The following is a 22,223-nucleotide window of genomic DNA, read 5'->3' as shown; positions in this document are numbered from 1 at the left end:
TTTTTAAATGGTTACAAAGTATGAAAAAACAATGTATATAACCCTTACTCCCTCCCCTTAACCCCTCCCCCCTAACTGCCCTATAGAAAAAAAAAGAAAGAAAGAAAGAAAGAAAGAGTGCCTGGTTGTTGGAAGATCTCCACATGCTCCATGGAATTAGTAATAACTTTAATATGTATATTTATTTCTTTCCCCTAATAACCAATTGTTTCATCTTCAGAGCATCTATATATTTAATCCTGTCTTTTGTAAATAAGGGCTCCAAATTTTCAGAAATGTTTCATATTTATCTCTTAAATTATAAGTAATTTTTTCTAATGGGATACAACCATAGATTTCTTTCTTCCAAGAATCTATACTTAAATGTGTATCCGATTTCCAAGTAACTGCAATAGCTTTTTTGGCTACTGCCAGTGCAATTTTTATAAATTCTTTCTGATACTTATTTAGTTTGAGTTTCGGTTTTATCCCTTCAATATCACCTAGTAAAAATAATATTGGATTATGAGGAAGTTGTGTTCCTGTAATTTGTTCCAGTAAAAGTCTTAAATTTGTCCAAAAAGGTTGAATTTTAGAGCAAGACCATGTCGAATGTAAAAAAGTACCAGTTTCCTGGTTACGTTGGAAACACTGATCCGATAAATTTGGATTTAATTTTTTTATTTTTTGTGGTGTAATATATAATTGATGTAGAAAATTATACTGCACTAATCTTAACCGAACATTTATTGTATTTGTCATACTATCAAGACATAGTCTTGACCAATTTGCTTCTTCAATTTTAATATTCAAATCACTTTCCCATTTTTGTCTTGACTTATGGACACCTTGTTTAATTACCTGTCTTTGAATCAAGTTATACATGCAAGATATAAATTTTTTAATATTTCCTTTTTGAATTAAAATTTCTATTTCATTAGATTTCAGCAATAACATTGTTTGACCTAATATTTCTCTTAAATATGCCCTTAATTGAAAGTAACAAAATAAAGTGTTGTTTGATATTTTATATTTATTCTTTAATTGATCAAATGACATTAATATACCTCCTTCAAAACAATTCCCTATATATCTAATCCCATTTTGAATCCAATTATATAAAAGTTGATTGTCCATTGTGAAAGGAATAAGTCTATTTTGAATTAAAGATCTCTTTGCTAATAAAGATTTTTTTGTCTCATCATCAACATTTATCTTATTCCATAAATCAATCAAATGTTTTAATATAGGAGATTCTTTCTTTTCCCGTATCCATTTAGATTCCCATTTGTATATAAAATCTTCTGGTACATTTTCTCCTATTTTATCTAATTCTATTCTAATCCATGCCGGTTTATCTTTCTCGAAAAAAGATGCAATAAATCTAAGTTGATTTGCTTTATAATAATTCTTAAAATTTGGAAGTTGTAATCCTCCTAGATCAAATTTCCATGTCAATTTTTCCAACGATATTCTTGACATCTTACCTTTCCAGAGGTATTTCCTCACATATTTGTTTAACTCTTGAAAAAACTTCTGGGGTAATTGTATTGGTAATGATTGAAATAAATATTGTAATCTAGGGAATATATTCATTTTGATAGTATTTACTCTACCTACTAATGTTATTGGTAATGCCATCCATTTTTCAAGATCTTCCTGAATTTTTTTCAAAAGTGGTAAGTAATTTAATTTGTATAAGTTTTTTATATCATTATCAACTCTTATACCTAAATATTTTATACCATTTGCTGGCCATCTAAATTGAGTTATTAATCAACATTGATTATAATCTCCTTTAGTAAGAGGTAAAATTTCACTTTTATCCCAATTTATTTTATAACCCGATATTTTCCCATATTCTTCTAGTCTATAAGATAATTTGCGTAGTGAATGTAATGGATCTGTTAAATAAAGTAGAACATCATCAGCAAATAAGTTAATCTTGTATTCTTCCTGATTAACTCTGAAACCCTTAATATCTGGGTCCATTCTAATTAATTCAGCTAGTGGTTCTATTGCCAACACAAATAAAGCAGGTGATAGTGGGCAACCTAGCCGAGTTGATCTTGTTAACTGAAATGATGTTGAAATTTGACCATTTGTCACTACTTTAGCTTTGGGATTAGTATTTAAGGTTTTAATCCATTTTATAAATGATGTTCCTAGTCCATATTTTTCCAATACCTTAAATAAAAAATCCCATTCCAATCTATCAAATGCTTTTTCTGCATCTAAAGCAACTGCCACACTCATTTCCTCCCTCTTTTGTGCTAAATGGATTATACTAAATAACCGAGTTACATTATCTGCCGATTGTCTGTTTTTGATAAATCCTGTTTGATCCATATGCACTAATTTTGGTAAGCATTTAGATAATTTATTAGATAAGATTTTTGCTATTATTTTATAATCGGTGCTTAATAAAGAAATAGGCCTATATGATGCTGGTTTTAAAAGGTCTCTGTCTTTTTTTGGCAATACTATTAAAATAGCTGTTGAAAAAGATTCTGGAAGTTTATGCGTTCTTTCCGCTTGATATATTAACTCCATAAAAGGAGGAATTAATAAATCTTTAAACTTTTTATAAAATTCAGGTGGAAAACCATCTTCTCCTGGAGATTTATTACTTTGAAGTGATCCCAAAGCTTCTTCAACTTCCTTCAATGTAAAAGACATACCTCATCCCTTCTGTTCTTCTGTATTTAATTTTGGAAGAGTTATTTGTGATAAAAATTCTTCTATCTTAACGTCATCATTCTTTGATTCTGATTTATACAACTCAGAATAAAAATTCTTAAAAGCCTCATTAATTTCTAGAGGTTTATAAGTAATTTCATTCACTTTTGTCTGAATTGCATTTATTGTTTTAGAAATCTGATCTGTTTTTAACTGCCATGCAAGAACTTTATGTGATCTTTCACCTAATTCATAATATCTCTGTTTAGTTCTCATAATTGCTTTTTCTGTTCGATATGTCTGGAGTGTATTATATTTTAACTTCTTATTAATAAGTTGTCTTCGTTTTTCTTCTGTCATATTTCTTTGAGATTCTTTTTCTAATTTTATAATCTCTTTTTCCAATTGATCTATTTCTATCATATATTCCTTCTTAATTTTAGAAGTATAACTTATTATCTGGCCTCTCAAATATGCTTTCATTGCTTCCCACAATATAAATTTATCATCAACTGAATGTAAATTTGTATCTAAAAAGAACTGAATGTGCTTTTTCATAAAATCACAAAAATCTTGACGTTTTAGTAAAATTGAATTAAATCATCTATAAATTGATTCCTCTTTATCTATCATTATCATTGTCATTATTAAAGGAGAGTGATCAGACAATATTCTTGCTTTATATTCCACGTTTTTCACTCTATCTTGAGTATTTGTTGATAATAGGAAAAAATCTATCCTTGAATATGTTTTATGTCTATTTGAATAGAATGAATAATCCCTTTCTTTTGGATCGATTCTTCTCCATATATCAATCAAATTTAAATCTTTCATCAATGATAGAGTTAATTTTGCTACTTTTGATTTTGTAATAGCCTTTGTTGATCTATCTAAAACTGGATCTAAACAAAAATTAAAATCTCCACCTATTAATATTTTATCATGTGCATTAGCCAAATTCAAAAAGACCTCCTGTATAAACTTTACATCATTTTCATTTGGTGCATAAATATTCATAAGAGTCCATAGTTCTGAAAAAATTTGACAATGTATAATTAAATATCTTCCTGCCGAATCAATTAATACATTTTGTATTTTAATTGGTAAATTTTTATTAACCAAAATTGCAACTCCTCTTGCCTTTGAGTTAAATGAAGCTGCAATAACATTTCCAACCCAGTCTCTTTTTAATTTCTGATGTTCTATATCCGTTAAATGAGTTTCTTGTAAGAAAGCTATATCTATTTTCATTTTTTTAATGTATGTTAAAATTCTTTTTCTTTTTATTGGTCCATTAAGCCCATTAACATTAAAACTTAAAAAATTCAATAAATTAGTCATTATTTTTATTTATGTTACTCCAATCTATAATAATACCTAATCTTTCAACTTTCATTGTATCCTGGGAAATCTTTTTAAAAGTCTCCATGTTGCTATGTGTGTCCCCACCAATCATCCAGGCAAAAGAATAGAAGAAAAATAGAAAATAAAGAAAAAAACAAAATACCCCCCTACTAACGTTGTGAAAGAAAGGAAACACAACATTACCCCCCTCTATTGTACGGGTTATGGCAATCGCCATGATTACACACGTGAATCCCGTAGTAACCGATTCAAAGCTCCCCAGCCCCCCCCGCAACATAAAATATATATATATATATAAAAAACATACTATTCTCAATTAATATTTCTAAAATATTACTTTTCTCCCTTATATCGTCCTTAAATGTCCATCAGTTCCATTTGCTTTCTCTGTCTTCGTCTTTAACCATTACATTTAGAAATCTCTACTTTTAATTAACGAAGAGATGAAAGTTTTTGTGCAAACACCTCCGCATCTTGATAATCAGAACAAAATCTTTTTCCTTCCTCCAAAAAAATTATCAGTGTTGCTGGGTGACGCATTAAAAACTTATAACCTTTTTCCCACAAAACATTTTTAACTGGATTAAATTCTTTCTTTCTCTTCAAAAGGTTATAACTTATATCAGGATAAAAAAGAAATGGTTTCTCAGCTATCATCAACGGACCTTTTCTTCTTTTAGCACCCTGGGCAGCCGCCCTCAAAATCTTTTCTTTATCCTGGTATCTTAAACATCTTATCAAAATTGATCGCGGATTTTGATCATCTTGAGATCTTGGTCTTAAGGCTCTGTGCACCCTTTCAATCTCAATTAAAGTTTCTTCTCCCATTTCCAATTTTTCAGGAATCCATTTTTGAAAAAAATTTATTGGGTCTTCTCCTTCGGTACCTTCTTTAAGTCCAACAATTTTAATATTGTTGCGTCTACTAAAATTTTCAAGTTTATCAATTTTTCCCACGAGTTGTTTTCTTTCTGATGTCCAGGCATCATTATCATCTTCCATCCTCTTCATTCTTCCCTCCATTTCTTCCATTTTGACGTCCAAATCTGTAATTTTCTTTTTCATTTTTTCCTGTTTCTTTGTCATTTTATCAAACATAGCCTCCATATTTGTTATTTTTTCTATAATTACTTTTTGGTTACTTTTAATTACTTTTAATGCATTTAATTTTTCTAATTTATGCATTATTTGCCTCAAAGTCTTTTTTGTATTTTCAGAGGAACTTTCATCTTGATCTCCATCTTCGTCTGATTTTTCCAGAGAGTCTGTCTCTCTCTCAGACTCACTTTCACTGTCGGTTTCAGTCGTTGCTGGGTTTTGTCGTTCTGGTTGCTCTCTTTTGCACATGCTCGTTCCTTTACGCTTGCGCAGTTCTCGTTGATCTTTCCCTTTAGAAATGGCCGATGCTGCCGCGGTCTCCTTTTCTGTTTCACCGGTGGTGTGTTGTACCTGAGTCCGCGGTTCTTCGGTAGATGTAGGCCTTGATTCTGTTCCAACTTGAGCGGTCTTCGCGGTAGCAGTTTTCTTCATCCTCTGTTTATGAGGCATAGCTTAAAACAATCCGGAGTAGTTTATAAGTAACCTTAAAAGAGTATTAATTAACTTTTCTTCACTTAAACATTAATTTATTAACTTTTTTACGGGAGGGCTGGGTTCCAGCGTCTCGATCCTACGTCATCACGTGACGTCCCCCTCCCGTTCCACCTTCACACACTGTGAGCCTCTGATCGATTCCCCCAAATCGATCCTCCAGACCCCCACCTTCGAGTGGGTGCACAATGCTCTTTCAGTGCCCCGTGGTGTGTCTCCATGGTGTGTCTGTCTGTGTCTTCGCAGACCTGCTTTTTATCATCACTTTGCAAGACACCGGCCGTCCATCAAGCTGTCCATCACCTGGTCCCACCTTGCTGTCTCAGCAAGAATCTTACAAGCAGGCAAAAGTGTCCTTGGAGCAAAGTAAACAATTAGTGAAGAAGCCATAATACTAAATCATCTCTCGCTCTCTCATTATCAGCATCTGCAGCAGGATGCCTCCCCCCTCTTCTTCTCTCTCTCTCGATAGCAGCATAGTTCACAGAGGGGTCAAAACTGGACCCCATCTCAGCCTGGTTTGCTAATCACACATCACACAATGTCTGTCCAATGGCTGTACTTGGAGTGCTGCCCTTGAGTGAAGGGTGAATCTGTCATCCCAAATTACTGCCCATCACTGCAATTTACTCCCCACTCTGCCTCGTTTCCCCTCTCAGAATGGGCCACTTCAACAGATGGGAATTAACATCCCGACGACACCCTGATCTGGGAGCTGATGAATGGGGGAGAATGTGTGTGACCCTGGATCTCCAGTGTCAGGTTCACTCTGGAACACTGCACACTGTTCCAGTCTAGGTCTGTGCCAGTCACTGTCCCATGGTTACTGCTCTTGCACCAGATTCAGGACCACTCACAAAGTGACAAGAGACATGGAACTGAGAATTCCCAGCATACAGAGCCATAAACAAGACGTAACAGAGTGTTTGTGGATGACCCTGGGCAATTTTTTTGGAAAGAGGGAACAGCACATGTGGAAACTTCTTCTAGCAGCAACTGAATGAACTGAACATGATTGAAGGGTTAAATGGATGGGGGGATATGAGCTGGGATTAGATTTATGTTCACTTGGGACCGTTCAGGATGGGATGGGGATGTTGGTGATTGAAGTGTCCACAAAGATCTTCTTTACTCATCTTGCATCTCTTTGCCCCAACCTCAGAGCTTGTGTCAGGAGCACACATCAGAGTTCAGACCACTGGGATCTGCAACTTCACCTTGACCTGCACCATGACCTCAGGTGACCCCACCAGCTTCATGTGGTGGTGGGAAGGAGAAACTTCGGTACATGACAGCACGCGGCACATCCGGGTACTCGGAAATACGCTAGAGGTTCATCACACTGCAGAGGTCAAGGATACTGTGTACAATTGTGAGGCCAGGAACCCCATCAGTAATGGAAAGGCAGAGATCCAGCTGAGGGACATCTGCAAACTGGTCACATATGGTAAGTGTCAGAGTGAAGAACCCAGGTTATTCTGAGGGTGTTGTTTCCCTGCAGAGAAAGCTTCAGTCTGTTTTGAGCCCATATCTTGGAAGCTTTAGATGGGACAGTGTAAAGGGAGTTTCTAATCTTGTACTGAGAATGTGCGGTGGGACAAAAAAGAAGAACTTTACTCTGGATCTAATTTGTGTCTTGGCAGTATTTAACAGATCACTGGAGAGAGGGGTTTATTCTGTACCCAATATTCTCCCCACTTATTTTAAGCAAAGCTTGATTAAAGCATTTGTCCCATGCCCAGGATGGACCCAGCCTTTGTGGAGCCCACTGCTCCTTGAAAGTCTCCAGCAGACAATGCTGAACTCTTTTCATTTAACATCCATGAATGGATATACCCTCGGATGATGGGCAGGCTGTGGGTTCAGATGGAGCTTTTGATGGACTACTGTCTGGACTGGGAATGGCCACCTTGCTCATGAGCAAAATGTTGAGAAGTTCTCACCCTCTTCTGACCTGGCCACCCATTGTTCAGGAACTAAGTCCAGGCAAACATCGAGTGCTGAATTGAGACACACCTTCTTATACATGAAGCCAGAGGACAGGGACCCACGAGACAATAGGTGAATATAAAATTAAAATTCTGTTGTGCAGGACTGTTTCCACCAGCACGCTCCACCCTAAGTCTTGTGTAGCCATAGTCAGGACACAGAACAATGGCCGTAAATGGTGGAGACGATGGTGAACAGTCAGGGTGTACAGTGACAGCCTGTACAGGAAATGCATCCGTGTGGCGTGGAGCAACACGGAAAGCATTTTCGAGAAGCAGCCCATACCTGTCTAAGACCAGCTCTGAGGACTCTCATCCCAAGAGGCAAATCCCAGAAAATGGGAGTCAGTCCAGTTGGGAGCAGACAATGGTCATGAGACCCCTTATCAGAATCAGGTTTAATATCACTGGCATATGTTGTTTTGTGGTAGAAGTGCAGTGAAGTTCATAACAAAACTATAAATTACAGTAAGGAACTTGTGTATGTGTATCATTTTTATATAGAGTTCACGAGTTGGTTCACCGTCCATTCAGAAAGCTGATGGCGGAAGGGAAGAAGGTGTTGCTAAAAAGTCTTCAATGCTGGTGTCAGTCCTGGGTAATGGGGGTCCTTAATGACGGATGTCTCCTTTGTTGGACCATCACCTTTTGAAGGTGTCCCCAATGCTCAGGAGTCTGGTGCCCATGATTGAGCTGGCTGAGATTGCAACCCTCTGCAGCTTTTCCCAATCCTTTGCAATGGTCCTTCATACCAGACAGTGATGCAACCAGTTAGAATGTCTCCACAGTATATCTGTAGAAATATGTAGAAATCTCTTATCACAAGGTGACATGGAACCCAAAATCATCACCTTGGTGTAGTACAGCTTCGCTGTTCAAGCATTTCACTCCTTCCCTGTCAAGTCGCAGTACCTGGAGGTAGGGATTTCCTGATTCCAGTGACAGGCAGGCAGCTTTAACAGTGAAACACAGCTGGTGCTCGCCACTGGGAACCGTGTGTTGTCCTGAAGGCCTGGCGTCATAACGTAACACAGCTGAGAAAAGGGTCCTTTAGCCCGATTCCTGGGGGAAGAAATGCATCAGGAGTGACTACACTCTGGGATGATGGTCAAAGTACAGGTATCTGCGGGGTCCAGAGACAGAGTACCCACCTGGTTTTAGAAGCCAGATAATTTCTCATAGAGATGAGATAAATGAGACTCAGCTGTCCTCCACCAGTTATATTTTAAAGAGACAGTGTGCTATATCCTACCCACATGCATAGCGGGGTGAGCTTCACCCACACCACAAGATTTCCAAGCATGGCATCACTATGATGCAGAATACATACACATACACAGGTTCAGAGAGTCTACTGTCCAGGAATCATGACGATACCCTCACCCACATCTTCTCCATTTCCCGGATATCCACCTCAGCCTATCTTCCTGCCGCCATATCAGGGAGAGAGCTCCCCTTATCCTTCCCTACCACTCCATGGGCCACCATATACAGCAGATCATTCTCCATAACGTCTGCTATGTTCAACAGGATTCTACCGCAAGGCACATCCTCCCTTCAGTCTCTGTTTTCCATAGGGACGGAGGTCTCTGAGGCACCCTTGTCCACTTGTCCTTCCCCACTGATCTGCTTCATGACACTTATCCCTGCAAGCAGAACAAATACATCACCCTTCAGGGCCCCAAACATTCCTTTCAGGTGAGGTGACACCTCACCTGTGAGTCTGACGGGCTCATCTGCTCTATCCAGTTTGCCTTGTGTGGCCTCCTCTACGTCAGTGAGATCGATGTAGACTGGGGACTGCTTTGTGTGGCAGCTTTTCTCTATCTGCCACAAAAGGCAAGATTCCCTGGAGGCCACCCTTTCAAATCCACATTCCACTCCCATTCTGACAGGCTGACCATTGGCCTCCTCGACTGTCACGATGCCACCAGTCTCAGCTTGGAGAGGAACTCCTGATATTCAGTCTGAGAATCGCATGAAGATGGATTTCTCTAACTTCCCGCAATTTCTCACCCCTCCCCTTCTATACTTTCACAATCAGAATCGGGTTTAATATCACCGGCATATATCATGAAATTTTTTAACATTGAGGCAGCAGTACAGTGCAATAGATGATAAATATGGAAAGAAAAATTAAATATGTATGTCAATTACAGGAAGTTATATATATATATATATATATATATATGTGTGTGTGTGTGTGTGTGTGTTTTGTGTGTGTGTGTGTGTGTGTGTATATATAAAATAGTTTATTAGTCCAAAAACAGAAAGAATACAAAAACAAAAAAGGTGAGCTACCGTTCATGGGTTCAGTGTCCATTTAGGAATCGGATGGCAGAGAATAAGAAACTGTTCCTGAATCACTGAGTGTGTGCCTTCAGGCTTCTGTACATCGTTCCTGACAGTAACAAAGAGAAAAGAGTATATCCTAGGTTAACGGGTGTCCTTTATGATGGACGCTGCCTTTCTGAGGCATCACTCCTTGAAGATGGATAGTACCCTAGGTGGAGCTGACTAACTTTACAACTTTTTGTAGCTTCTTTTGGTCCTGTGCAGTAGCAAACCCGCCCCCCCCCCCCCCCAAACCAGACAGTGAAGCAGCCTGTCAGAATAACTCAATTTGTAGAAGTTTTGGAGTGTCTTGTTTGACAAACCAAATCATCTCAGACTCCTAATGGAAAATGGGCACTGTCTTGCCTTCTTTATAAGTACATCAATATGTTGGGACCAGTTTAGATCCTCAGAGATCTTGACACCCAGGAACTTGAAATTGCCCATTCTCTTCACTTCTGATTTCTTTGAGGATTGGTTCATGTTTCTTTGTCTTGCTCTTCCTGAAGTCCACAATCAGCTCTATGGTCTTACTGACATTGAGTGCAAGTTTGCTGCTGTGACACCACTTTACTAGCTGGTATATCTCGCTTCTGTATGCCCTATTATCTCCATCTGAGACACCACCAAACAATGGCCGTATTATTGTCATATTTATAAACTGCATTTGAGGTGTACCTGGCCACAAAGTCATGGGTACAGAGAAAGTAGAGCAGTGGGATAAGCACACATTCCTGAGGTGCACCAGTGTTGATTATCAGCTGGGAGGAGACATTATCACCAATCCACACAGATTTTTCTCTTCCATTTAGGAAGTCGAGATCCAATTGCAGAGGGAGGGACAGAGGCCCAGGTTCTGTGACTGATCGATGAGGATTGTGGGAATAGTGTTAAACACTGAACTGTAATCAAAGCACATAGGTATTTGTATTGTCCCGGTGAGCTAAGACCACATGAAGAGCCATTGAGATTGCATCTGCCATAGACCTACTGTGGCAATAAGCAAATTGTAATGGGTCTGCAGTACGTCCTTACTAAGAAAGGAGTTCATTCTAGCCATTACCAATCTTTCAAAGCATTTCATCACTGTAGATATGAGAGCTACGGAGCGACAGACATTAAGGCAGCTCACACGACTCTTCTTGGGCACTTCTACAATTTTTGCCCTTTTGAAGCAAGTGAGAACTTCCACTAGTAGCAGTGAGAGGTTGAAAATGCCTTGAATACTCCCGTCCATTGCTGGCACAAGTTTGCAGAGCCTTACCAGGTAGTTAATTGGGGCCTGCCGCCTTACAAAGATTCACGTTCCTTAAAGATAGCCTAATATCGGCCGCCAAATCAGAGATTACAGGGTCACTGAGTGCCGCAGGGATTTTCACAGCTGTAGTTATATTCTCCACTTCAAAGTGGGCATAAACGGTGTGGAGCTCATCTGGTAGTGAAGCATTTAGACAAAAGGCAGCTAACTATAAGCCAGTTTGTTTAACATCTTTATTTGGGAAAATGCTTGAAGCTATCATTAAAGAAGAAATTGTGAGGCATCTGGAAATAAATGGATACATCAGGCAGATGCAGCATGGATTCAGCAAAGGCAGGTCCTGTTTGAGAAATTTACTGGATTTCTTTGAGAATATAATGAGCACAGTGTATAGAGGGGAACAGATGGACATTGTTTACTTGGATTTCCAGAAAGCATTCGATAAGGTGCCACTTAAAATGCTTATCTGTAAGATAAGGATGCATGGAGTTGAGGGCGATGCATTATCATGGGTAAACAATATGTGTGTTTCTCTGATTGGCAATCAGGGATGAGCAGTTTTCCACAGGGGACAGTGCTGGGTCTGCAACTGTTCACGATATATGTTAACGATCAGGAAGTGAGGACCAAGTATAGAGTATCTACATTTCTGATTACTTTTGAGTGGAGAAGTAAATTGTGCAGAGAATACGGAGCATCTGCAGAAGGATATAGATAGGTTCAATGAGAGGGCAACAGTCTGGCAGATGGAGTACAATGTTGGTAAATGCAAGGTCATCCAGTTTGGAAGGAAAAATGGAAGAGCAAATTATTATTGGAATGGTAAAAAAAAAGTCCAGAATGCAGCTGTGCTGAGGGACTTGGGAGTGCTTGTGAATGAATCACTAAAGGTTGGCTAACAGGTGCAACAGGCCATCAAGAAGGCAAATGGAATGTTGGCCTTCATTGCTGGAGGGACTGAATTTAGGAGCAGGGATGTTACGTTGTAACTGTCCAAGGTACTGGTGAGGTTGCATCTGGAGAACATTGTGCATTTCTGGTCTCCTTACTTGAGGAATGATATACTGGCTTTGAAACACCAGGTTGATTCCAGACATGAAGAGGTCAGACAATGAGGACAGATTGAGTCACCTGGGACTGTACTCGCTGGAAGTAATGTCCTTCAACCTCTGCCAGAGTTGACGTGCATCTGATATCACCTCCAACATCGCTCGAAGTTGTCTCTTCGTTCTTGAAATAGCCCTCTGCAAGTCTTGTTGTCTTGTACAGACCTGGGTCGCCAGACTTAAATGCCACAGACGTAGCCCTCAGCAGATAGCAAATCTGATTCATCCACAGGTTTTGGTTTGGGATTGTACAATATGTTCTCGTAGGCACATGCTCATCCACACAGGTTTTAATGAAGTCAGTGACAGCTGTGGTGTATTCATGCTGACTCGAAGATGAATCCCTGAATACAGTCCAGTCCAGTGTTTATGACTTCTGTTACATTCTGTAACTCCAGCAACTAATTGAAATGAAAACATGCAAACTGGGATGTATGTGTGCCCTCATAGTTTCTCCTTTAGTGAAGTGTGCACATATGACGAGGTGGCGTAATGATGTGCGCTATTCACGTACTTCGTGCACATAACTGTAACAAATTTTGTAAACAGACAAGAATTCTTAATTAAACCATATATTTACAATATTACTGAAATATTGAACACACAACACTCCTCCCTGCTTAGCAAGAATCCCAGCTCAGTTCATTTGTGAATTTATTTATTGAGATATGGTGTGAAACCACCCCTTCCAGCCCTCAGCCGTGCTGGCTAGCAACCCCTGATTTAACCCTTACCTAACCACAGGACAATTTACAATGACCAGTGAACCTGTCACTGGTACACCTTTGAATTCTATATTTTATATATGTAAAATTCAACTACTATATAAACAGCTAGAGCAGAGTGAATTTTAACTTGTCCTGTTCAGGTCTAAAGAATTAGTCGCTGTGGAGGATTTCTTACTCTTGCAAGATAATGTCTTTCCTGACAAGGGGATCACTCACCAGAGCAAAGCAAGGCATTTCCGGGGATGGAGAGGCACTGCACTTGGCATCTTCTGGATGAGTTGGCATCCTGGACAGTGCATGGCAAGTTGCTTGATCTGCTAATCCATCGCAGGCCACCAGACAAAGCTTTCAGCCAAGACTTTCACTTTAACCACATCTAGATGACCAGCATTTAGGTCATCCAACACTTTAGCTGTCTGCTTGGATGGTACAGTAACTCTCAAGCCCCACAAAAGGAAACTCCATCAAGGGTAAGTTCATCCCAGCATTGGTAAAAGTGGGGCAACTGGAATTTCTGCAGCACACTCCAGCCACTTCGGGTGACCATGTAGATCAGAGGCCGAGTAGAGTCCCTTCTGGTTTACCTTTCGATCGTCTTTGCCGTAATTGGGAGACTTTCGATTTTCATGAGGGAAAATATTTCAAAAAGATCTGTCCTCTTCTGTAAATTTTGCAGACAGTTCCTTTCTAAGGAACAATCCATCAGCATTTCCATGATTAGTTGACCTCTTGAATTTGATCTTGTCATCGTGTCTCTTCGGCTCCATGAAACTGGTCCATCGCTGCATTTGTGCAGCTGCTGTTAGTGGAACACCCGTCTGTGGATTGAAAATGGACACCAGTGGTTGAGAAACAGTAATGAGGGTAAACTCCATCCCATGCAAGTACTGATTGAAATGTTTTACACCCCAAATCAGATTCAAGGCCTTTCTGTCAATCTGTGCCTAATTTTTCATCAGTAGCAGTAAGAGAGCGTGATGCAAAGCCTATGGGGCTTTCAATTCCATCACTCATAGCATGTGACATGACTGACCCCATATCATTAGGTGAGGCATCACGAGTAAGTTTAACTGGAAGGTGTGGATAACCCTCTCACTGAGGCTCGTAACCAAATTGGCTCATAGATAACTCTGGCCAACAGCCACGTGACTCAGTATTGAATGAGGAATGGTGAGAAGGCCACCTTCAATAAGCAACACACATCTCAGGTCGGTATGATTCGGGTTTAACTAACTTGGAAAGCTGGAATGTGGAGGGAATACAGATTTGAGGTGAATGTTGTATCAACACTGCTCAATGCCAAGGTGTTGATCATCAGGAAATAACAGACCTTACACTGGCATAGACTTACAGTGTAAGTTTATTTACAGATATTTCAGCTTTAACAAACACTTCAGAGGAGAAGAAACAAAAAAAGGGCCCATTACAGTTCAACCCGTCTAAAAGTGCACATAAAGTTTGGAGCTCGTTCCTAAAGTAGTTGGGTGTATCACTTTACTCACAGTGCTGAACCCATGTCACCAGCCACAGTTCCATCTTCCCTCAAAAAATATTATGCACAAACAGGCTAAATCCTTCTCTATGCAATTAATCTGGAAAAAACTCAGTGTTATGAACAAACAGGCTAACTTCTCTGTGCCATTCATCTGCACATTCCTGCAACACGGTCTCCCCTTCAGGCAGGATTCTGCGAGTGTCTTCCCCTGTGTTCCGCTCCGCACCTCCTTCTTCCAACATCTGCCAACCAAAACCAGCCCACTGTTCCTCAGAAGTCTGATCCCACCCAGCTCTCTCAAATGTTTCTTGGCAGCCCACTGAACAGACGGATACAACACGTTACAAAGACAACTCGATTGGCAGACATAACATTCCTAAGTTGAGCAAATGGCCCCTTATCTCAGTGGAAACAAAAACACTAATGTATGAAGCTTAACTAACCAAACACACTGTGTTTGCAGAAAAAACTGGTAAAATAAAATACATAACAACGTAAGAGAAGAAATACCATAAAACATGTTCTTAACCCAGGCATTACATGTGAGTACAGTGTCTGATGTCACCAGTTCCTTTGTGTTTTGGAAATCCACCTCACATTAATTTCTCCATTGCCATTTCTTCGTAATCTGTAGTAATCAGTTCAAGGGGTGGAGTACAGTAACCAGGATTGGCAGAAACCTGTTATATTAATTGACAAATCATAAAAAGAACTGCAACTGAGACACTTCCTTTGGCCTTGGAACATCCACCACTGCATGAATTTTCTCAGAATACTTGTGTGTCAATGGTCTGACCACAATAAGTAATACTCGGTTGAAAGAATTCACACTTCTTGCATCATTCACTGAGCCCATGATCTTCTAATTTTTTTAACACTGTCTTTTGGTTTTGGAGATGTTGCTTGTCAACCTGACCGGTAACAATTAAACCATCCAAGTAGCACTGAGTACCTGGACAACCTTGCAACACCTGGCCCATGGCTTTCTGCCAGAGTACGGGGGCAGATGCTGCTCCAAAAATTACCCTATTATAGTGATAAAGCCTTATGTGAGGCTTTATGGCAAGTAACGCATTGAACAGATGTGATCTACATAGATTTTAGTAAGGCATTTAATAAGGTTCCACACGATAAGCTTATTCAGAAAGTCAGAAGGCATGGGATCCAGGGAAGTTTGGAGAGGTGGATTCAGAATTGGCTTGCTTGCAGAAAGCAGAGTGTTGTGGTGGAGCGAGTATATTCGGATTGGAGGGTTGTGACTAGTAGTGTCCCACTAGGATCGTTTATGGGACATGTACTTTTTGTGATTTTTATTAACAACCTGGATGTGGTGGTAGAAAGGCGGGTTGGTAACTTTGCAAATGACACAAAGGTTGGTGGTGTTGTGGATAGTGTAGAGGATTGTCAAAGATTGCAGGAAGACATTGATAAGATGCAGGAGGTGGCTGAGAAGTGGTAGATGGAGTTCAACCCGGAGAAGTGTGAGGTAGTACACTTTGGAAGGACAAAATCCAAGGCAGAGTAGAAAGAAAATGGCAGGATACTTGGTAGTGTGGATGAGCATAGGGATTTGGGGCAACATGTCCACAGATCCCTGAAAGTTGTTTCACAGGTAGATAGGGTAGTTAAGAAAGCTTATGGGGTGTTAGCTTTCATAATTCGAGGGATAGAGTTTAAGAGTCGCGAGGTAATGATGCAGCTCTATAAAACTCTGGTTAGGCCACACTTGGAGTACTGTGTCCAGTTCTGGTCACCTCACTATAGGAAGGATGTGGAAGCATTGGAAAGGGTACAGAGGAGATTTACCAGGATGCTGCCTGGTTTAGAGAGCATGCATTATGATCAGAGATTAAGGGAGCTAAGGCTTTACGCTTTGGAGAGAAGAAAGATGAGAGGAGACATGATAGAGGAATACAAGCTATTAAGAGGAATAGATAGAGTGGACAGCCAGTGCCTCTTCCCCAGGGCACCACTGATCAATACAAGAGGACATGGCTTTAAGGTAAGCGGTGGGGAGTTCAAGGGGGATATTAGAGGAACGTTTCTTACTCAGAGAGTGGTTGGTGCATGGAATGCACTGCCTGAGCCTGTGTGGAGGCAGATACACTAGTGAAATTTAAGAAACAAATAGACAAGTATATGGAGGAATTTAAGGTGGGAGGATATATTGGAGGCAGGGTTTAAGTGTTGGTACAACATTGTGGGCTGAAGGGCCTGTACTGTGCTGTACTATTCTATGTTCTATGTTCGAACTCTTCTTTAATCTCCATCTTTAGGTAGGCCTCAGCTAAGTCCACTGTGCTGAAGTGTTTTCCTATCCTGGACAGAACGTATTGATCTACGTTCAGTACTGGGTGATGACGACTTTAAAATCACCACAGATCCTGACAGACCTATTCTTGGCTGCTGGAGCACTGGCGTTACCCATGGGCTCCAGGCAAGCTTGGAAAGAATTCCTTCAGCCTCTATGCAGTGTAGCCTACCAACTACTTTGTCACAGGTGGTATAAGAAACTGGACAGGATTAGTAAAACTTGTGTGAAGTATTGTCATTTAACGCTCTTTTACCCTTGATATGTTTGAGTTTTCCAATGCCATCCTTGAACACCACCCTGGCATCATCCAATATCTTTTTAAATTCATTTTCAGTTTTCAGTAAATACAAAGAAACACCATAGAATCAATGAAACCTGCTCACAAGACAAACAATCTACAAGCAAAAGGCAACTAACTGTGCTACACAAATGTAGTAATAAATAATTAAGCGATAAATATCAAGAACATGACATGACAATTCCCTGAAAGTGAGCCCATAAGCTGTGGGAATGGTTCAGTGCAGGGTGAGTCAAGATGAGTGAAAGTATCCTTTCTGGTTCAACAGCACCTCCCGAGTTCAAAACCAGAGGGAATAACTTGTGTATGAGGGGTAATAAATTCCTGAACCTGGTGGGATGGGTCCTGAGGCTCCTGTACCTGTAAACTAACCCCATCTCTCTACACAATGTCCACATCCTTCTGATTTCCTTATGTTCATGTGCCTACCTAAACATCTTATAAAAGTCCTTGATGTATCTGCCTCTGTCACCACTCAAGGCAGCTTATTTTAGGCATTCAGTCCTCCCTGTGTTACATTTTGAAAAGAGAGGGAAAAAAACTTCCTTCTTACATCTCTTAAAATTAACCCCTCTCACTTTAAGTTAAACCCACTAGTGTACCCCCAATAGAAATTTTACTCCTAATGTTGTAGGGTATTTCATCTAATAGTTTTCTGTAGAAGCGGTGTGTTCTGCTTGTAATGTTTGGGTTCTTGTTAAAGATAAGGGATGCTTAGGTATATTGTGTCTTCCAATCAGGATGGTGAAACTGGGAGAAGGTTTGAGAGAATGCTGAGGTAAAGGTTTTGTGATGAACACTGAGCTGGGTCAAGATCTTTTTCGGTGAAAGATGCAGAGAGAACTGACTATAGGATTTGATCCGATGGGAATGCACAATGTGATGAAGCCCAAGAGGGGGAAATCTAGTGGTAATCAGTGAAAATGTGTCAGGACTATCAGTATATCAGTATATTGGGAGATTTGATTTGATTTGAGCTCCGGCCTGTGGAGATTAGGCAGTCTAATTTTGATGGGCCCTTTTTTAAATTTTCTTTCCTAACCATTTGGTTAAGCTTTACTTTCTTTATAACACACATTCTTTATTATTGTATGCAGTATACAGCCTGTTATTTCTTGATGCCTGGCGATTGCATGGGATCAGTAATTTCACAGTCTTCACAGAAATCAGGGCTTGCATAGGAGAGACATCCCAGCTCCTCAGCTTTGACGGGACTAAATTCATATCAACCCTAGACATGCGGAGTTTTCTCACATCTGAGTCTGGCAGCTGTTATCAAGGGGTTAACGAGCAACGTCTCTAGAGTCTCTGACTGAAAAGGGGTTTCATTGTGGGGGCTATCATACCAGGTTGAATTTGCTGAATACTGTGTAATTGCTCTGAGAATTGATTAACGCACAAAAGATGCAAATTTTCATCAGCAATTTCTGTGTGTTGCTTGGATTTCCAGAATCTGCAGGTTTTCTCTTGATTGTGTTATGAATTGATTATGTAGGTTTGTGTTTAAGCCTGTGTTATCCAGGAAAGTGATGAAGATATGTGGTTATGAACGAGACAGTGATTTAGCATTGGTGTGAATCAAAGAGATTACCCATAACAACAGCTTGTGTTCTGGGGTCGGGGTGGATATCCACAGCTTAGATGAATTGTTGATTAGGGATTTAAGTACCGTTAAAGTATTGGGGAAAGCTACGATCATGTATGATCACCGTTAAGGTATTAGGGAAAGCAGTTTGACCAGAAGGTGAGCAAATATGTTGTTTTAGTTCAGACTAACGATGACATGACTGGGGTGGGTCTGTCTGGTACTATTGGGGTCTCAGGAGAGGAGGGGCCATGCACCATCCATACATTCAGTGAAGAGAGGAGTATTGGAGAAGGTGCTGAATTGTAAGCCGAGTCCAACATAGCAGCAGGCGGATATTTTAAAAACAATTTGCTGTCGTTTCTATGGAGTGATGGGAAGGAGTTTTCTGATGTGGAAGGTCTGATGAGTCCTCCAGTGAAGGGTGAAAATTTTGTGTAGGTATCGGCAATTCCATCCCTGGTGGATAAATAGCAAAGTGCTCCGCTGGAGAGTCAAAGTTATCGTAGGCTGGGAATATTCTCCGGAGTGAAGCCCGCCCCGATGGGGAGGAGGAATATGAGACTTGGGCGGATCAGACATCTCAGCTGCTGGGTGAGTGACAGTGCCCTGATAATGTGAAAAGACAGCTCCGGCTGCTGAAGTGGTGATGTCCTCAAATCTCCTTTGCTACTTCTGTGGCGACCTGCAAGTACTAGGAAGTGTTTCTGACACGACAGGAAGTCCAATGGAGCTTATGACGGGGTTTAGCAATGGGTTCCAGGAGAAAGGGGAGAAATTCTCTGCCTACATTTTTCAGCTGGAGAGAAAGGTGCTTTGCTTGTGGTCGAAAGGGGCTGATGTGAATCAATTAAGGATGGGCGAGTGGTGAAGGGCCCACAGTTACGTGAGATTGAAACCTCCGAATGTCTCAACAGACACGACAGCCCCCCGCCCCCCGTCAGGTGGAATCAGATAACTTTGGAGAGACCCAGTTCAGGGAATGGCCTGGTGTCTCTGGGGGAGAGGGGACACATTCCTGTCATGGAATAAATACTCCTATGGTGAGGAGGCTAGTGGGAGCCTGCAAGGAGAGTTGGAGAGAGTTTTCTGAAATCTTGTCCATTCACGCGGTGTTCAGAGCTGTTTTTGAGAAAAGCCCATCCTAGACCGGATAATGAGCACAGACAAGAAACTGTGTGGTACACCCAGTCCAAACCCATTGTGTTACGGCCTCACAGGATCAAGAGAATGTGTGTGTGTGTGTGTGCTTGTGCGTGCGCGTGTGTTCTCTCTTATGGACATACAGTGAATAACAGTGCATATGATTGACACAGGAGCTGATTTCAACAGAAGAAACACTTCAATAGTTGGTGAGCAAGGAGATGGGTTACTGACATATGGAGAGGTAGAATGTGGCTGAGTGTGTGGGAGGGCAGTGAGGGGTGATGAGGGGTAATGGAGGGGAGGGGAATGATGTGAGGAGTGATGAGAGGTAATGGAGAGGAGGGAAATAATGAGGGTTAATGGGGGCAGTGGAGAGATGGGGTAATGGAAGGGGATGGAGAAATCTGAGGAGTGATGAGGGGTAATGGAATGGACAAGGTCTAACAGGGTAGGGGAGTGATGTGAGGAGAGAAGGAGGTAATGGAGGGGAGGGGAGTGATGAGGAGGAATGGAGGTGATGAGTGGTAATGGAGTGGAGAGGAGTGATGTGTGGGTGGTAGGAATCAGCACTGGGGTGAATGGGAGTTTTCTTCAGCCGGAGGGGGGTGGAATCAATCCATCGATCTCCCACCATTGGAAGTGAGAGGATGGAGTTATTCACAGAAGCTTTTCTCCTCTCCTGGTGTAGGTGACAATTTTCCAAAGAGCATCTCTGCACTCATTGCAAGCATCAACATCGTCGGTGTCATTGTGGGACTTACTTTCTCGCTATATTTCACCCTCAGGAGGAGTGCAACAGGAGAGAGAGGGTCTGCAGGCAAGTACCCAACAGCCCTACCCTTAGGACAGGAGGTCCAGCCAAGTCCGGGCAGGGGGAGCAGGAGAGGGGTATAGGCAGGTGTCTCACATCCTGACTCTCACATATCGGGACAAAAGGTGGGAGAAGGGGTGTAGTTGGTGTCAGGGTATGTGGATGACAGGAATCGAGGTGCAGGTGGGAGGGGGAGGAGGTGGATGGTTGGAGGAAGGAATAAGGAGGTTGGAGGGAGCAGGAAATCCTGCATGGAGGGTGGGATGGAAAGGAGAGATGAGGGAGGGATTCAGGAGATGGGTGCTTGGCAGTGGAGGTGGTGTGGATAATTGGGGTGTGAAGGAAACTTTGTGGTGGGGGCAGATTCTCATTGCCTCTTCCCTGGCTTCACAGACCCACTTCCCAACAGCTCAATTTGAACAGAATTTCAGGCAACAAAGAGTCTGGCGGCAACCAGCAGCCTCTAGTAGGAAATAAGATGGTAAGAGGGGATGTATTACCCCAGTGAGGGGAGTGGAGGAGACTCCGCCTACTGTCTAATGAAGTGACACACAGTTTGTGTGGCTGCAATTAATTCTTCCTTTTCCCCAGTTTAAACTTTGAATTTTTAATTTTTGTTTGTCGGATCTTAGAGAGGAATAGTTGTTATTATGTCACAATCTTTAAGAAGTGGAAAACAGGTTCCTGAATCCAGCAACGGAAAGGGGTAAAAAAATCAGAGGATATGCCGGCTTGGGTAGAGAGTCTAGAACACTAGGTGATGGTTCTCGACAGGAAAATAGAAAACAACACGGTAAAACTTGATGCTACCTCTTCTGAGATGAAGTCGTTACGAGAGAGTTTTCAATTTGTGCCAGAAAATATTATTCCCCTGAATTCTGAACTTAAAGAGATGAAACGTGATTAGTGGATATTTCAGCCCACTTGGAAAAGACTCAACATAAGATTATCGATCCGGGAGCAAGATCTTGTCAGCATAATATTCGAATTGTTGGACTGAAGGAAGGATCTGAGAGTGGGGATTTATTGGACTATTTTGCTAACTTGTTTCAATCTCTGTTTCTGGATATTGTACCTCAACCTCCCGATATCGAAAGAGCACATAGAATTTTCACTTCAAAATCTCGGGATCCGAATAAATCAAGGTCAGTTTTGATTTGCTTCTTTGGTTTCAAAGTTAACGACCAAATCATAAAATATGCAAGGAAACACAGAGTTTTTAAATTTAAGGTTTCTGAGATTCGTTTTTATGAAGATTATTAATGGGAAGTTACGGACCTGCGGTTTAAATTCATTCCATCCATGAAGATAGCCTATGATAAGGGATTATTCCCATCACTTCAATTTCCAGTCTGATTAAAATTATATCCCAAAGATTCGACTCCTGCTGTTTTTCTGGACCCCAAAGAGGCATTGGATTACGTTAACTCTATTTCAGTTGCAGCTGAGATTTTAATGGTTTTAGGTCTGCTGAATAATTATTATTTTGGAAAGAAGATAAGCTTTGAAGGTTTCTGATTTGCTTAAGATGTCCTTTGATCGATCGA

General features: G+C 40.8%; 1 protein-coding gene across 1 annotated transcript in view; it reads left to right on the top strand.

Annotated features, from left to right (window-relative positions):
* Positions 1 to 20,824, top strand: part of LOC132390286 (SLAM family member 5-like) — a 42,057-nt gene extending 21,233 nt beyond the window's left edge. The window contains exons 3-4 of the mRNA XM_059962898.1: positions 6,776 to 7,060; positions 20,554 to 20,824. Of these exons, the coding sequence (XP_059818881.1) occupies positions 6,776 to 7,060; positions 20,554 to 20,759 (491 nt within the window). The 3' untranslated portion in view covers positions 20,760 to 20,824. The remainder of the gene's footprint in view (positions 1 to 6,775; positions 7,061 to 20,553) is intronic.
* Positions 20,825 to 22,223: the final 1,399 nt, after the last annotated feature.

This window comes from Hypanus sabinus, unplaced genomic scaffold (assembly GCF_030144855.1).
Source record: "Hypanus sabinus isolate sHypSab1 unplaced genomic scaffold, sHypSab1.hap1 scaffold_831, whole genome shotgun sequence".
In the NCBI taxonomy this organism is placed as follows: Eukaryota; Metazoa; Chordata; class Chondrichthyes; order Myliobatiformes; family Dasyatidae; genus Hypanus; species Hypanus sabinus.
Note: the sequence above shows the minus strand (reverse complement) of the source record. Positions and strands in the feature narration are given on the sequence as shown.